General features: G+C 36.9%; 1 protein-coding gene and 1 long non-coding RNA gene across 2 annotated transcripts; both read left to right on the top strand.

Annotated features, from left to right (window-relative positions):
- The first annotated feature begins 4,338 nt into the window (after positions 1-4,338).
- Positions 4,339-15,441, top strand: LOC122349155 (threonine--tRNA ligase 1, cytoplasmic-like). The gene is given in 20 exon segments (XM_043245100.1): positions 4,339-4,523; positions 4,831-4,896; positions 5,239-5,429; positions 8,283-8,406; positions 9,194-9,315; positions 10,028-10,145; positions 10,259-10,323; positions 11,127-11,205; positions 11,335-11,481; positions 12,415-12,513; positions 12,788-12,954; positions 13,080-13,242; positions 13,410-13,445; positions 13,448-13,549; positions 13,633-13,710; positions 13,798-13,898; positions 14,103-14,207; positions 14,299-14,375; positions 14,467-14,580; positions 14,941-15,441. Coding segments are annotated over 20 exon segments (2,160 nt in total). The 5' UTR covers positions 4,339-4,466; the 3' UTR covers positions 15,090-15,441.
- Positions 15,442-15,626: 185 nt separating this feature from the next.
- On the top strand, positions 15,627-17,934 carry LOC122349156. Its single transcript, XR_006251424.1, has 3 exons — positions 15,627-15,973; positions 16,465-16,522; positions 17,497-17,934. It is a non-coding gene; the product is annotated as an uncharacterized LOC122349156 (long non-coding RNA).
- The last annotated feature ends 590 nt before the right edge of the window (positions 17,935-18,524 follow it).

Below are 18,524 nucleotides of genomic sequence, written 5' to 3'. Positions count from 1 at the left end.
GCATAATGATTTTGTTAAACATTATCGATGTTGACCCTCACTGGAAAGTCACTGTTAGCATTTTTAAATGAGTATTGGTACATGAAATTGAATGTCACACTTTTCCGAACCTGACCAGATTTTCAGATCCTTTCTTTCATCTGGTTAACCGAGTTTGTATATGCGTCACTGAACGATTCTCTGCTTGTCACGCTTTCACGAATATTTGCACTTATTAACCTTTGGGACAGACGGCTGAATTAATATTCATAGTGAGGCATTAAATGCATTTTAAGACAAACACTATTCGATGATTAGACAAGCCATGAGCCGGTTATTTGCACTTTGCACAACACTGCAGCTTACAGTAATGTACACAAATCACATTATAGCCAATTACAAGGACAGGTAGCTGGTAGAGCTGAAACACCAAATGCAAAGCCTGCTGTTATTGCAAATTCAATGAACTTCTAATCATGTCACTATTAAGCCAATATACAGCCAGAATGCTAAATACCACTGTGGAAAAAGAACCACCCTGCATGGGGAATATTCAGCGAGTTTGTTCTAAAAGTCAAGATAATGTGTCATTGTTTGTGTTTAATTAAGCCATGTATAATTACTGTATAATTTACTCTTATCTACCTTATAGTAAATAAATCCAAACATATGCTATATAAAAGCCTTTGCAGCTCCTCAAAATATTATCTTAAACTATAATGGCCATAAGCCTTTCCTTTGTTACCAGCACTGCTCTTTAGGCTTTCAGACTTCTGGTCTCATTACCTATTTGTTAAAAAAAAAAAAAATAATAATTCACAAAATTACCAATATTTTAAATGTTTTCACGAACACTGCATTAACATTTTGCTAAAGACCGCATCTAGTTACACTAGTTACACGTTTGCACTGAGTGTACTGTAAACAGTAGCAGACGCTGTACACACACAAAATATAAACAGAAGCGATATTCTATTTGTACAAAAGGTAAATATCAGAGCAATACTGGGTGGGGTTACCGAAAGCAACTTTTGCCAACAAAGTTAACCATTTGCTATTGTACACAGACACACTGAACACAATGAACGGCATCTGTGTCTGGGTGTGTGTGTGTGTGTGTGTGTATTTGAGCACTTTTGTGAATATTTCCATCTGTCCGTTTAAAAGCGTTAAAAACAAACGAAAAAAGCAACAGAGCTTAGAGTCAGTAGTTTTCATATTTTAACACATACACGCATTTGTGCACAAGTGTTTGAATTGTTTTACGTTTTAGCATGCTTTATATGAATATGGTAATATTTTGAAGAATAAATGAATTGTTTTGTTGAAAAAAAAAGATACATTTCTCAACATACCGTTTACTGCCAGTTGAATGTATCCTTGCTCATTCATTTCTTTCAAATTAAATAAACTTACACAGTAAGTACATGAGAAAAGTTACTACGAAGTGTTACTGAAGTGCATCTTGAAGATTTGTTTGAATGCTCCTGGGAGTGTCGGCTGGTCTGACAGTTACGGTGAGTTCACTGCACCGCTTCTCACATGAAACTGTCACTGTCATTACAGCTGTCAATGTCACAGAGCGCAGAGAGTAAGAGACATGCCTCAGGAATATGGTAAGTGTGTGTGGATACGAAACCAGTGACCTGTGATTATGGAGACCTCTTTAAAGCTTATGCTCAAGCCAAGGCTATACAAAAGAAAGAGTGCAACAACTGTCTACAGAGACGGCCGACAGAATTACTGCTGGCTCTCAAGGAAAGACCCTCTGGGCTGGATATACGAGTTGAGATCCTGTGGGAACAATCTTTTCCACTCGACATCTCACACAGACTGACAGCCCTGCTCTGTTGTGCGCAAACTAATGGAAAGCATTGCGACTGATCGATTAGGGCACTTTCTTGGGAGTCGCTTATTTTTTGTAGATTATCGGAGCGAGTTTGAGAGAGGCCGTTCTTTGATGGATAATTCGAAGGCAATGAGGATTCGTTTTATTTACAGTTTAACCTCAGTAGAGATTCTCTTTAAACCAGCAACTTTTTTTTGCGGTAAAGAGACTGTATCTAGCCTCGCAGATTCAATAATGTTCAGAATCCACTCTTTTAAGTTACCTTGGGGTCGAATTTAAGACGACACAACCATACAAACTCCCTGCACAACCGTAAAAAGAATATATTACCATTAAAGAGTCCGTAAGAATCAATTTAAAAAACTACAATTCAAGCAGTTGCACAATTACCATAAATACATCGCATTATAAGAAATAATCCTCTGCACACAATTTGTTGTTGTCTTTTCTTCCTTACATCTCAGAAGGGTTTTCTCTAAGGCCAGTGGATGGTTTGAAGCCTGTGTGACTCCCCTAGAATAAATTACTGACATGCACAGGATGAATTTGCATAAGCCATTGGCCTATCCTTTGAGAGAAGTGTTTTTAAAACGTAGATACAGACCCTTTGTCACTATACAAAATTCATTGGAGTCACCTGTTCCACTCGGGCTGCTTGTGAATGGCAAACGGGTGGAATTAAACAAACAAGAGGAGGATAATCCAGACAATATTCATGTTTCCTTGAGAAAGAGTTTCTTTCTAGACTTAAAAATGTAGGTCAGACATGTCCTTGACATTTTTTTGAATGTTATTTTTAAAACGTATAAAATGATTTTAACCTTGTTTTGTAGTATACATCATTACAAAACCCATATTTCCATCTGATGTTTGCGTTCATTCAATGTAGTCTCAATATTTATGTGAGGAGTAATTTAGAGGAAAATAATTGCAATCCTTTCATCTGAAGCAGGAAGCAAAGGCTCATTTCTTTTAAGTGAACTGAGAACTCTACAGTGTTGTGGCCTCAAAACGCATTTTCTGGACCATGAAATTACAAGATATCTAATAGAGACCTTCAGGTCAGTTCGACACTAGACTCCTCTTCTTAAACAAGTGTAAGGTCTTGAAACCTGACCTGACTTCCACCTCACTTCTTTGCAGTTGCACTTGATGCTAAAAAGTAAACCTCTAAAAACCCTCTGCAAAATGGGCCTTCAGGATTATTGTTTTCAGTACGATCGGCCAGCTGCGCTGTCTTTCTGTTTTATGTTATCTTGGTTCATGCTTCAAAAATGCATGAGAGTAGGTGGACGTGACAAATGTCTTAAAAAACAGTTTTTAAAAATTAAGCAGCATAAAATTTTAAGCACTGAAAATAAAAAAAAAGATACAGCTGCGCATTCAAGCAGGCAAAGACTGTGGATGACACGGTTCCACGATTTCCAACCATTGCACCAAGGATGCAACCGCAAATTTGTTTGAGTCCATGGGGCTTATTTACACTGGCATTCAAAGTCCAAAACACCCTTGAGTTTATAGGCTTTGTTTGGGCATGCTGAACAATTAGCTTTTCTAAATGAATATGTAAATCCTCCTCAATGGAGTATGAAGCAAATTTACATGCCCTGCTATTACACAGCGATAACATTGACACTAGAGCTCTGACCGGCATGTGAATTAAAAACAAACATTATATAGGCACTTTTAAAGTGTTGATGAGTTGATGCCCTAAAAATATAAGCAAAAACTTCAAAAGAATAAAAAGGGAAGAAAAAAATGAAAGTAAATCAATATCGCTGTAGCAAACTGAACTTTACGCCCACTTCAGTGTAAAGGAAATCAATAAAAAAAAGAAAATGTTACAGTGAATCCTGATCCTAAACAAAGCCCCTTTGTTTTACTAATGACGATTTTTCAGTTTAATAAACACCTCTACTTCCGTTTGATTTTTTTTTTTTTCCAGGCCACAAGGGCTTTTAGTTCAAGAGCCCTGCTTGTAAATAATACGCTAAAGTCAGAAGTAGAAGCAGTAGTTAGAGGTTAATAATGTTTCGTACCCAGTAGGTTCGCTATAAATACTCGATGTAAACAAATGTTTTTTGTGTAAGTACCCTCTAAGGTGCTGTTTCTATACCACTGTGTCATATTTTGTTATTATTAATAGTTGCGCTTCTCATTTCGGACCACTAGGTGCCACTAAAATGCATTGCTATTATACAGCTTCTCGAATTGAACCCCATTATTTTACTTTGGAGGCGAAATCGTACAGACGTGAATAAAACTTTTTTTTTTTTGCTGAAGAAAGCTTCATGTTGCTAACTTGACAAAAATTGCTAATTAAATTATGATTATAAATAACATTACAGACGTATATACGGAAAAGCCTGCCTTACCTTTTATAGTGTGTTGCTCGCGTTGCATCATCTTACTGCGCCATTCTGCGTATATCCTGGCTAATGATTGGTTTATACTTACGTCAATCACAGTGAATCGCCAATCACGGACAACGTTATAAATTCATCACATTGTTGCATCAGCATTGCCTCCCCGCGATATCCGGGAAACGTGTGTGCCGGTGTCCTGAATAAAGACTGTGAAAATCTGCGTTGGGTCGTGTTACTGTGTTGGATCGTGCTTGTGATATTTTTGTCTGATTATGGCGGATGAGAGCGTTACCGAACAGCTGAAGGACCTGAAAATGGACGAGAAGAAGGTATCAGATGTGCATGAGTTAGCTGACTAGCTAGTGAAGAAGTCCTCTGAGACAGTCAAGGCATGTTGCTGTCAAAACCCTTAATGCCTTATTTTGATGTAGTTTTTGAGACCATGTTGTTCTGGTTAGTTGTTTGACAGTTGTGCAAAATATATTTAATATGCACTGCTCGTTTGCGGTCAGGTTTTGTTTCTTGATCACTTTGTACCGGGTGGAGTGACATGCTTGAAACATTTTCTTTGTTGGCACGAGCAAATAATTGACAGTTAAAAGTAATAACCAATGAACGTCGCGCCCTTTCTTTCAGAATAGCAAAGACGGAGGAAAGAAGAAAAACAAGAATGCTGGTGGAGATGCTGGTGGCAGGGCTGAGGTGTGAACTGTTGTCATTCTGTGGCTGTGTTGTGTGGGATATTGCAGTGCATAGCAAGGCTTGCCTATTCCCCAATGGACTTCAAAAAATGATGTTCTCTGTATAAACCAATAAATGCCTTGTTAAGCATGTGGCTAGTTGTCAAACTAAAAACAGTTGGCATATGTGCAATTGTGCATTGATTTAAATTCTAGAGGATGGGCTTGTTTGGCTCGTAAATTAATGGCAGAATGTCTACTGTTATTATTTACAATACACGTATCTTTGTAGGACCCTTGAAACAGTGGACAGTGAAAATACAAGTCTTGTCTCTCTCTTTTTTTTTTCTGCACCTCTCTATAGTTGAATCCTCTACCAGAGTACATCGATGAGCGTCTCTCCATTTATAGCAAGCTGAAGGCAGAACATGATGCCCTGCTGTCAGATAAAGCAGCAAAAGACAGCAAGCCCATCAAGATCACACTTCCTGATGGAAAAGTAGTAGATGGGGAATCCTGGAAGACCACACCTTACCAGGTTGCCTGTGGGATCAGGTAAGTGACTATCTAAAAGGGCAAGCTTATTCAACTCTATTAATTCTTGCCTTAATTGATGACATGGTTAGCAATGACACCTGTAAAAGATGGGTGAACTATTATTTTTAAATACTCATATAGTAAGAGAGTATAAACAGTGAGGATTCTGTTCTGTTCGTGCGAGTGATCTGGCATAGAACTATTGACAGGAATTTGGGGCGGGACAGTAGATGCATGCAGAACTTTTTTGTTTTGTTTTAATCGAAAGCAAACCTACAAGAGAGGAACATAATGTCTATATTTATATATTTATAGTGTAAGCTTCCAGGTATATTAGAAAACCAGTCTGGGTAACATGTAAAAAAAAAATAATAATAATAATAACTAGAAAGTACATTTCCTGAAGAAAATGTGAGTGGTGCTTGCCGTGGCAAAACTCGCCCTCTGTTGCATGACTAGCATGTCGTTAGCATGTTTCTAACATGATTAGCAAAGTGACTAGCGTGTCGCTAGCATGACTAGCATGTAGTTAGCATGTTTTTAGCATGATTAGCAAAGTGACTACCATGTCGCTAAAGATGACTAGCATGTCGCTAGCATGTTTTTAGCATGATTAGCAAAGTGACTAGCATGTCGCTAGCATGTTTTTAGCATGATTAGCAAGTGACTAGCATGTCGCTAAAGATGACTAGCATGTCGCTAACATGTTTTTAGCATGATTAGCAAAGTGGCTAGCATGTCGCTAGCATGTTTTTAGCATGATTGCCAGAAGTGACTAGCATGTCGTCGCCAAAGATGACTAGCATGTCGCTAATATGTTTTTAGCATGATTGGCAAGTGACTAAGCATGTCGCTAAGCATGACTAGCATGTCGCTAGCATGTTTTTAGCATGATTAGCAAAGTGACTAGCATGTCGTTAGCATGATTAGCATGTCGCTAACATGTTTTTAGCATGATTAGCAAGTGACTGGCATGTCGCTAAATGGCGTTTTTAGCATGATTAGCTAAGTGACTAGCATGTCGTTAGCATGACTAGCATGTCGCCAAAGATGTTTCTAAAGCATGATTAGCAAGTGACTAGCATGTCGCTAAAGATGACTAACGCATGTCGCCAAAGATGTTTTTATCATGATTAGCAAGTGACTAGCATGTCGCCAAAGATGACTACTAGCATGTCGCTAACATGTTTTTAACATGATTAGCAAGTGACTAGCATGTCGCTTAGCATGACTAAAGATGTCGCTAACATGTTTTTAGCATGATTAGCAAAGTGACTAATGATGTCGCTAAATGACTAGCATGTCGCTAAAGATGTTTTTAGCATGATTAGCAAAGTGACTAGCATGTCGTTAGCATGATTAGCATGTCGCTAACATGTTTTTAGCATGATTAGCAAGTGACTAGCATGTCGCTGGCGTTTTTAGCATGATTAGCTAAGTGACTAAAGATGTCGTTAGCATGACTAGCATGTCGCTAAAGCATGTTTCTAAAGATGATTAGCAAGTGACTAGCATGTCGCTAAAGATGACTAAGCATGTCGCTAGCATGTTTTTATCATGATTAGCAAGTGACTAGCATGTCGCTAGCATGACTAAAGATGTCGCTAACATGTTTTTAACATGATTAGCAAGTGACTAGCATGTCGCCAGCATGACTAGCATGTCGCTAACATGTTTTTAGCATGATTAGCAAAGTGACTAGCATGTCGGTAGCATGACTAGCATGTCGCTACGATGTTCTGATGCAAAGATATAGGTCTTGCTAAAAGGTTGCTAGGGTGTTTGATTATGGTTGCTAAGGCGTGGATAGGAGATGTCTATGGTGACTCAGGATTGGCTGTTTGCTGCCCGAGTCAAACGAGCCCACCCCATGTCTCTGTGACGTTCTTTTTGAAGATATGTAAGTTTTGGTTAAGATTTTGGTTGCTAAGGTCATCGATAAAGGTTGCTAGGGCGTGGCTACGAACAGCTGAAGTGAAGTAGTTCATGATTGGCCGTTTGCTGCCCCGAGACAAACGAGCCCACCCCATGTCTCTATGACGCTCTGATCCAAAGATACCCATCTGAACCATTATAATGGCAGTCTATGGGATCTGTTGCTAGGGTGCTCTAATTGGTTGCTAGGGCGTGGCTTGACACCTTCATAGTGATTCAGAGACTTTGATTGGTTAGCTGAGTAAAACGAGCCCACCCCACGTCTCTATGACATTTTAATGCAAAGTTATTTAGATTTGCGAAATTCCTATGTAAATTACCATAGTAGGAAAAACACATGTGCATTTTCCCTCACCATACTATGTCAATGGGGCAACTTTGAGGTCTCTTGCCCCAGGGGTAAAACTTTACCCCACTGTGTGGTATGTTCTCGTTCAGCTTGATAAAGTCTTCAAATCTGGTGATTTACAAGTTTGTGCGATATTCTCGCTCTGCGCTACGATCCGTCAAAGTTGGTCGCAATGTTACGTCTATGGATTTTTCGCCCGATTTTTCGCCGGTGTACGGAAAATCGTGACGCCCGATCGCTTATAAAAGTCATAGCACATCTTTCCACAATACCCGCACGATTTGACGCCCGCTTCAGGGTGTGTGGCAAAAACTGCGGGACTAGTTACGCACCGAAAATCGTCACGGAATCTATAATAATAATAAGTAAGAATAAGTATGAGGAATAGTAATAGTGTGCTTCGCCTTAAAAGGCAAGCACCACTAATAATGTATGAATTGATTGATTATATAGAAGTTTACCTTAAACTTAGATTTCTCCATTTAATTGAAAGGTACTTTAGTTAGTTGCTTGATTGCATTATGCTTGCAAATCAAGCAATAAATTGTAATCACGATGTATGACATTATAATTATAATCCTTAACAGCCAAGGCCTTGCTGATAACACTGTGATCTCCAAAGTGAACAATGTGGTATGGGATCTAGACAGGCCCTTAGAGGAAGACTGCAGTCTAGTGTTTCTCAAATTCGATGATGAAGAGGCACAAGCAGTAAGTTTAGAGTTTTTTTTTTTAAGTTGCATTTGCATTATTAATTTTAAGGAATGCTAGTCCAAATGCTTCGCCATAGGCATATGCTGGTATAAATTATTTATTTCATGTTACGATGAATTGCTTTTATCACAGTATGCAGTATTATCACCGTGTTGAAATTTATTTGCAAAAAAGTGTTGTCATAATACAGCTCAACAGGTTTAAATGCCTTTTTTCTTATAACAAATATATGAACGTTTTGAATGCAAAATACAATAAAGCACAGCACAAAAAATGTGTAAAGTAAATATTGTTTTTACACAGATTAAAATGGAAAAGTATTAAAAGGCTAGTAGATATCACTTTACAGTAAGATATCATTAGTTAACCTTAGGTAATGCATTACCATTATCAGTGAACAAAAGCTACGTTTGCTACAGAATTTATTAATCTTTGTTAAAAGTAATACAACTCTTATGTTAGCTATAAAAAGATGTTTACAACCGTTTATAATTACATTGATTTTAACATGTTATTAAGTATTTGAATTATTAATTTGTTTATTTTAACACATTTTTAACAAAAAATTCTTTTAATATAATATAATAAGTGCCCATGATAACAATACTGTGCATATTCATTATTGTGATATCGCAATAATGAATACTGGCACATATGTCTACTCCACCACATATGAAGTGGTTCACTAGAGGAAATGTTTATTGTATGGATCATTTTATTGTACAGATGATTGAAAGTGCATATATTTACATATTATTAAAAAAAACCTACATTTTTTCTTCAGGTGTATTGGCACTCCAGTGCCCACATAATGGGAGAGGCCATGGAGCGAGTCTATGGAGGATGCCTTTGTTATGGACCTCCCATTGAGAATGGCTTTTACTATGATATGTTTCTTGAAAATGAGTAAGTCAGGCATATTATATATAGTGTGTGTATATATAGACATATATATTGTTGTGTGTGTGTGTTTTGGGGTTGCTCATCAAAAGAGCTGTTGTATTACAGGGCAGACCATAGGCATCAAATAATAACTGTATGCTTCACGTGACTGTTGTCATCCATGCTAATTCAAGCCACTATTGTGTCCATTTACCGTCTATAAAACTGTCAGCCAGAGCTTGAAAGTCACATTAATTCTTCTGTGCTTAGAAATTATGCTAAGTAGCCGGTCAAGAAACGACACATTTTTTTCATTGAGTTTTCATTCCTTTTAACAATTACGTGACCTTTTTGTTTGACCGGGATCAGTGCAGTGGCTTTAGACAAGCTGGAAAAAGAATAATAAATGCTGTAGTTTACTTGTTGAAAGCCAATATATGCAAATGTATTCATTTTGATTAATATCACTGTCAATTGTTAGCACGGCTCTGTCTGGTCTAGAGTAGGTATTTTTCTGAAATTGCGTTGCTTTGTCGTAGAACACTAAAGACTGACTGCCGGAAGACTTAAGTTTCTTTAATTGGAGACATCTGAGAGATGTTTTGTAATTCTTTGCACTAATTTATTTATTTATTTTTAGAAGAGCCTATGTTATTTTTTTTAATGAACCTGTGCACCTTTGTGTACTTTACTTACTCTTTCCTTTCCTTTCCTTTCCTCGCCTGCCCGTTCTCAGAGGTGTATCGAGTAATGATTTTCCCTGTTTGGAGACCTTGTGTAAGAAGATCATCAAAGAAAAGCAGCCCTTTGAGAGGCTGGAGGTAAAGAAGGAGACTCTGTTGGAGATGTTCAAGGTAGGTGCTTCTTTCTAAGAGCTAGAAATATAGGCTCATGCTATGAATAAGCCCTTAACACTCGAGTGCCTTGAAGTTCAGACCAGTGAAATATGCTTCCCTCTTTCGTCTAGTACAACAAGTTCAAGTGCAGGATCCTAAATGAAAAGGTTACCACCCCAACAACTACAGTTTACAGGTATGCTTTTTGTTAAGCGATTAAGCTTTTTGTAGTATGTGGGTCAAAGACTTTAAGATGTATTGTTTTTAATTGGTACAAATTCTTGGGAAAAATCTTTTATTGTTTTTTTATTTTTTTTAATAAACAACTGATTAGTATTTGAGGTGAAAGTAATTAATTTAATATGATGTTTTTTGGGGTTTTTTTGTAAATGTGCCTGATGAAATTGTTTCGCTGAATGACATTTTATTGATTGTTTTCTTTAAATCAGGGAAAAATTTATGATATTTACAAAAACAAAATTGCAATTAAATTAAATGCAAAACTTTAACATTTTTGGCAAGGGGAAAAACGGCAATTTAAAGCATTATTATACTTACTCTTTTTATGCTTAAAATGAAAGTCTTGACTCTTGTATTTAATTAGGTATTTATTTGCAAATAGTTTATTAATGTTTGTCTATTTACATTTGAAAAGTTTGTGGGTTGCAAAATATTTATATTTCAAACAACTGCTGTTCTTGTAAACTTTCTATTCATCAAATTATTCTAAACTGTTCAATATTGATAATGAATAATTAAAATAATAAAATAATTTTTTCTGCACCTAATCAGTATATTAGAATGATTTCTAAAGGATCATGAGGGCTGGTGTAATGGCTGCTGAAGGTTTTGCCATCACAAAAATAAAAAATATTTTAAAATAAACGAAAACATTTTTATATCCTAATATTTCACAATATTGTAATTCTCTCTATTTTTGGTTCGATTAAAAGTAGTGAATATACAGTGTATTTACACATTTTCCTGTTGGTTCTGTAGGTGTGGACCTTTGATTGATCTGTGCAGAGGGCCTCATGTGAGACACACAGGAAAGATCAAGGCCTTGAAGATCCACAAGGTGCACAGTTTTCTCCCAGTTCCCTTGCAGAAACTTTCAACTGTTAAAACTCCTTTCCATATTCCTCTGTCATTATATCCCTACGGCATAATGTATAATCCCAGATGATGTATATGATGTACTTCACAGAACTCTTCTACGTATTGGGAGGGCAAAGCTGACATGGAGAGCCTCCAAAGGATCTATGGCATCTCTTTCCCTGATCCTAAAATGCTGAAAGAATGGGAGAAATTTCAGGAAGAAGCCAAAAACAGGGATCACCGCAAACTAGGAAGGGTATGTGCAGATGTGTGAAAATTTACATGCCCACCACTCAGAAATATGTAACAGATTTTTAATATAAACCATTTCACTGCAAATGCAGGTACTGTTTACAGATAAGCCATACATGTATATGAAATATGCATGTGGCAGCACATCATAATAACATGAAGAAAATGTATTTATAAAGTTGCCCCCAAGAATACGCAAAATGCCACATCAGTGGTAATCCTTGTCTATGGATTATGTAAATCATACCTTATTTAAATACTTTGCACCATTAGTATATTTAATTCCTGTCATCAAAGTACAGACTCTTTAAAAAAAAAAAAAAAAAAAAAAAAATAATAAAAGATGTCTTTTACCCACCACCATCCTTACTCGCTTGGTACTGCAATTAAATGGCAAATCCAGCAGCAAAATATAGGCGCATCTGGCCAACTGGAACTGAATAATTATAAAAGTCTGCAGTGTGCAAATTAATACAAAAAAGCCACTTTCCGCTCAACATTTGGGGTACAAAACTGCTCACACTGGAGGACATGTGGACACTTCAGTGTGCTAATGACTCAGCCAGCAACTCATTTGATGCACTGTGTAGGGAGTCTTGAATCTGTGGTGACTGAAGACAGGTCTGATAGGTGGGCTTGGTGGAGAGAGCACGGGGACTGTGCCCATAAAGAAGGCAGATGTCTGTCTCCTTAATGTGCCATCTGTTCATGGGCATGCTGATGGGTGCACAGGGAACACTTTGTCACAACAAAAGCAAGAGCATAATCAGCCATTTGTCCTATTTTTTTGTCTTTCTTTCTCATTTGAACTTCTCGTTCTTTTCCTTTGTGTCCTCCTGTATTCTCTTTTTAGATTTCTGACTTGTATGATAATTGTTTCTCACACCTTTAATGTTTTACACACACACACTCTCTCTCCCCGCTTTTGTCTTTCCAGGAGCAAGACTTGTTTTTCTTCCACGACCTGAGCCCGGGTAGCTGTTTCTTTCTGCCTAAAGGAGCCTACATCTATAATACGCTGATCGAGTTTATTAGAGTGAGTTTCCCCCAATTTTGAATTCATAGTTCATTCCGCTACTACAGAGGCAATATCATCCATTTAAAAAATTACAATAGCTGACAAAACAAGGGTGTGATGTGGAGCAGGGTTTGCAGAGGTCTATTAGGATATGCTAAATTGCATTTTATGGATGTCATGGTTCAGTAGACCATGTAATGGATAGGTTGGTCCACTTCAAGGACCCTGTTAATGATTGTGAGCCAACCACTTGAATATTTATGCGTTTTCACTTCTAAATTTTATTGTGTAGAGTGAATATAGAAAGAGGGGATTCCAGGAAGTGGTCACACCCAACATCTACAACAGCAAACTATGGCAAACCTCAGGACACTGGCAGCACTACAGCGAAAACATGTTCTCCTTTGAGGTGGAAAAGGAGATCTTTGCTCTCAAGCCCATGAACTGCCCTGGACACTGGTACAAAATCTTTCTGTATTCACTGCAACAGAAGTTTTGAAGTGGAGTTAATTGTAGCAGGCATTGGCATTATTCCTGAACACAAAAAGTTAAGCAAAGATAATAACAATATTTTTATTTGCCAGTCTGATGTTTGATCACCGGCCTCGCTCTTGGAGAGAACTGCCTTTGCGTTTGGCTGATTTTGGGGTCTTGCACCGTAACGAGTTGTCTGGAGCTCTTACAGGCCTGACCAGGGTCAGACGTTTCCAACAAGATGACGCACACATCTTCTGCTCTATGGACCAGGCAAGTTACTTGGGAATAAATTATGCTTGAGTTGGTGTGGAAGCTCTAAATTTTTTGTGTGTTGAAGGACTATGTTTGATTAATGAGACTAATGATTTTTTTGAATTGCATTTAAGAGGTCAATATTCTCCTCATCTTACCTCCTTACCCATTTTCCTATGTAACAGATTGAGTCTGAGATAAAGGGTTGCCTGAACTTCCTACACGCACCGTGTATGACGTGTTTGGCTTTACCTTCAAATTGAACCTTTCCACCAGGCCAGAGAAGTTCCTAGGAGAACCCGAAGTGTGGGACCAGGCCGAGAAGGTAAAATTTGACACTTTACAAGAACAGAATTAAAATCATGCATATCTGGTCTAGTTTGACTTAAGAATTGTTATTTGTTTTAGCAACTGGAGAACAGCCTGAATGATTTTGGAGAGAAATGGGTTCTGAATCCTGGTGATGGAGCTTTTTATGGACCAAAGGTGCAACTGGATAAATAAAGCATATGAAATATGTACATTTAGGAAATGACTTTGCACTCAAATATTTATTTTATATTGTGATTTCAGATTGATATTCAGATAAAGGACGCCATCGGCAGGTATCACCAGTGTGCCACCATTCAGCTGGACTTCCAGTTGCCTATTCGCTTCAATCTTACTTTTGTGAGGTATGTTTACTCAAGAAAATAACATGGTTTTCTGAATAAAGTAAAAAGGGAAAAACAAAACCTGAGAGTACGTCCAAAGCAATTTGTGTTCCCTGTACAACAGTGACGTTTTGTGGTTATATTTGATTACTACAACCCTTCTGCAAATTCAACTGGATTTTTTTAAGATTAACATTGTGTAATCCAAATTTTTTCTCTCTTCAGCCATGATGGCGATGACAAGAAGAGACCTGTGATCATCCACAGAGCAATCCTGGGTTCAGTGGAGCGCATGATCGCCATCCTGACTGAAAACTACGGGGGAAAGTGGTACGGCTTGGAATGGGGACTCTCACTTGATAATGTTTAGTCACACACCATATGCGTGCATACCAAATTCTTCTGCTTTTGTTTCCCACAGGCCACTGTGGCTGTCCCCACGACAGGTGATGGTGGTTCCTGTAGGACCCACTTGTGATGAGTACGCCCAGAGAGTACGTTCTGCTCGCTACTTCCCATACACTAGTAGCTGTTAGCTTAGATTCCAGCTTAAACGTTGTTATTAATAACAATCCCTTGTCGTTCTCAGGTACAAAAAGGAGTTCCACAGGGAGGTTGATGACGGATGTGGATCTGGACCCAGGCTGCACCCTGAACAAGAAGATCAGGAATGCTCAGTTGGCTCAGTACAATTTCATTTTAGGTGAGTGATCGAGAGTAATATTTAAATTAGAAAACACTGTCTTTTTGATCATATACAATTCTTGGTTTGTTGCTGCTTGCTGCTGTAAATAATTAGCTTTTTGTGTAAAATTTTATATATATATATATATATATATATATTATTAGTTTTACTGTTTACTTTGCTTTTAGTTATTTACCTATATCAGTAAATGAATAGTTTTACACATTCAAATGACACATTTCTCGCAAGCAAAGCATGATTGCTTCTCAGTAGCTAAGTTAAAATGCTGTTTGCATTTGTTTTGATTGACAAATGTCATCTGCAGATATGTTAACAAATTTATTTCAATTCTAACTTATATGTCTGGTTTAATGGCAGTGGTGGGTGAGAAGGAGAAGACCAGTGACACGGTAAATGTTAGAACTCGTGACAACAAGGTGCACGGGGAGAGGAGTCTGACAGACTGCATGGAGAGACTCAAGGAGCTGAAGGCCTCAAGATCCCGGAACGCAGAAGAGGAATTCTGAACTCCCTTAACATCCTTCCAAGTCTTCCTTCATATGCCATATGCTCAGATGCTACTGGGCAGCAACATGCTGCTATTCTGCATTGATGATCCATAACTTCTCAACCGAATCTACTTGGTTCAGGGGCTCAGGTTTTAAATCAGTGACATTTATTTTATAACTAATCATTCAATTATCCACAAGTCTGAAGTCTCACATCAGTTGCTTTAAAAAAAATATTTTGGGAATGACGGATATCCATTATGCTTTGTTAGAGGAAAAAGGGTCTTTTCTGTCAATATATGAATGGACAAAAATTACAGTTTCTGGTAGCTTGTGTTGTTGGGGATAAAATAAAACGTTATGTCTTTCATTCTTGTGTCTTTTTCTTGTGTCTTTTTTGTCTTGTGACTTTTTCTATAACGACTTCAAATGCAGCCAAAAGCTGTTATTGTTTGAATATGTATAATCGGCTTGATGGTGCAGAGCTCTTTGCTGGAGTAGACGTAGTTGTTTACGTGTTCCAGCGTGCTGTTACTGTTACTTTCACTTTCACTTGCTTTGTGCACGGGGTTTAGGAGAAATCGTCTGCTTTCAGTTTGTCTTACCGGACAAACGAGCAAGTAGTAAACTGCAAGCAGGCTTCAGCGTATTGATGTTTTCGGATATAGTACAGCTTATTATAACCGCTATAGTAAAACTATGTCGTCGAACAAATCGTGAACGGATGCATTTGAGTGTTTAAACCATAGATGTATGTGATTTACACAGCTTTTTTTTCCGGATGTTTATTCACAAAGTGTTTTATTTATATTTTTTACTGTTCTTTATGCTTTTTAACTACCATTAAACGGAACTCGGCGCTGCTTTAAGAGAAAAATACATTCAATTATTTCTCTTAAAAGGTAAGTCAAAATTTTTTTTATATGTGTGGGATAGAGTACTTACTCCTATCGTCGATGCTGTATATTAAGCTGACCCTGTATAAAGTCAGGGAATGTATAACTAAAATAATCACTTAATTTTAACCAATTTTAATTTTTTTTTTGTCATTTTAAAGAGATAGTAGCCTTTCACTTTCGTTTGTACAGTAAACTTGCTTAAACGTTTTGCTTGCGGTTTTTCTTTAAAAATGATTGTCATTTGACACGTTTTTGTTTTTCTTCTGTTTTATGCAGACAATAAGCGTACATTTTATCGCCTGAAAACATTTTTTCAGTTATAACTGTACAGGCTTAAGGCGGAGGCTCGTTGATCAGATGGCAGGCTTAGACGGACTGTCAAAATATTAGAGACATTAACGTTTAATTAAACGTCTAACCATTTTAAGAACTTCTTGCATTACTTAGGTTTACTATTATTAATTGACAAGTTATGTGCTGCTTTCATGTTTCAGTTCTACGATGGAGTTTACAGATGAGGAGAAAATATGGCTGCAACAAGTGTCTGCAGAAGTAAGAATACCCCCACCCTTTTTTGTATTTAAAAAATATTTATAAAAACATACAAGACATAACGTCAAGAGTTACATTACAAGTCTACTAGTTGTATTACATATGAAAGCAGTTTAAGCTATGCCATGGGATGGCAGTATAGTACAGCGCAAAAACTCTTAAAGGGATACGCTACTAAAAAAATGGCGATTTTCTATGCTGGTATTACAAGAAACTATACTCTCATTCCGACGTAAAAATCAAACAGTAGTTCCTACTTGTATAGCTCTAGAAAATCGCTCTTAATTTTCCGTGTTAGTACACAATGTAACAACGAAGAGTCAAGTTTTAAATAGAAAAAATATCAAATTATTTGTGGTCTAATCAGATTCAATGATCCTCTCCAGACCCCGAAATCAGCTGAATAGATTCAAAAACAGTAAAACTCAACTGTTTTGGAAAATTTGCCTGTTTTTATTTTAATTTTTTTAAGTGGCATGTTCTTTTAAGTTGCGGATGTATATGTAGCAATAGTCAAAATTTAGTTTTATTTATATGTAATCTTTTGGTAAGACTTTTTAAATTAGGTGGCTTTAATTACATAAAAAAGTACAATGTAGTGTTCGTATTGTGTTGCAAAACACTTGCTTTTATTGAGGTGGGATACGGTAAGGTTAGGAACAGGTTTGGTGTTATGGGTAGGTTTAAGGGTGGGTTAAGGTCACCAGTTTAACTACATATGTAATTACATATGGGTATTTTTAAAAATATAAGTACAATGTAAAAGCAAAAAGTGCATCTGTATAAAATTATTACTTGTGAATGTAAGTACATAGTAGCTAAGGCCACCTAATATAAAGTAGGTGAATATAATTTTCTTTTTTTTTTTTTTGCATCCTCCATTCTTCATTTATAAAAACTGACACTTGAGACACTTTGTGGTCCCGGGTCACAAATGTAAATGGAAAAATAATAATAATATTTCACTTATTTAGATACCTGAAGGAAATGAGCTTACTCCAAAGGAGAAGAAATTACAGGAGAAAGCAAAGCCAGACACTGAAATTCAGGCCCAGCTCTTCCAAACTATGGCCTCCATACGATTTGGATTGAATAATCGAATAACCTCAACAACAGAGGTGAAAAACTCCGTCCAGCAGAGGAGCAGCGTCTCGTCACAATGTGGATAAACATCAAATACCATAAAGACATGGCATTTACTTTTTCTTCTTGGTTATATAGGTTATCTGTGAATGAACTAACCAGAAGCAAAATGTTCTGTACAGTGATGTCAAGTGACTTTGGTTCATCTTTTTCATGTTCTCACCAGGGTATTTTGATGATTTCTTGGTGTATGTCAGGTTCAGTTCATAGCTAGTAAGTACACCAGAGAATGTAGCGTCATTGAGTTTTAGTGACCTTAGCTCATGATTGTTTCTCAGCTATATATAAACAGGGGCCTGTTTCATAAAACGCTTTTACTAAATAAGCCAGGTTTATTTCAGGTAGTTTGCCTGCTCTTTTTATTGTTGCACGATCTATGAAATCAGAAAACAAACCAAGTTGTTATAGTTTTTTGTTATTGGTGCTTTTATCACAATGTACATTAATGCGTTTGAAATATTTGCCATACAAAGTTATCTAAAAACTCAGTATGTTTTTGTTTATCATGTTTGCTGGGATGATAACATCTCTACCTCAAATACAGTAACAAACAGTACAAAAATATTTTTTGCACACACATAATAAATCAAATCATATGGAACAATTCAGGAGTTGTAATTTTCAGATGTTTTAACACTGTTTATTTATATGATTAATATGATTCTGTAAATGGTTTATAAAAATGCATTCCACTCCGTTTCCAGTTTTAGCCTAAGCTTTTGAGAGACTTTTACTTTATTTTAAAATGAATAAAAATGATCATGAATAAACAAAGTGTACTGTTATTTATTTTTATACAATATTTCGTAAAATCAAAGTATGTTTTCTGCTGTTTGTGTTCAGAAAATGTCACTTGTTG

This window comes from Puntigrus tetrazona, chromosome 7 (genome assembly GCF_018831695.1).
Source record: "Puntigrus tetrazona isolate hp1 chromosome 7, ASM1883169v1, whole genome shotgun sequence".
NCBI lineage: Eukaryota > Metazoa > Chordata > Actinopteri > Cypriniformes > Cyprinidae > Puntigrus > Puntigrus tetrazona.
The sequence above is the reverse complement of the archived record's forward strand: the minus strand, read 5'-3'. Positions and strand labels throughout refer to the sequence as shown.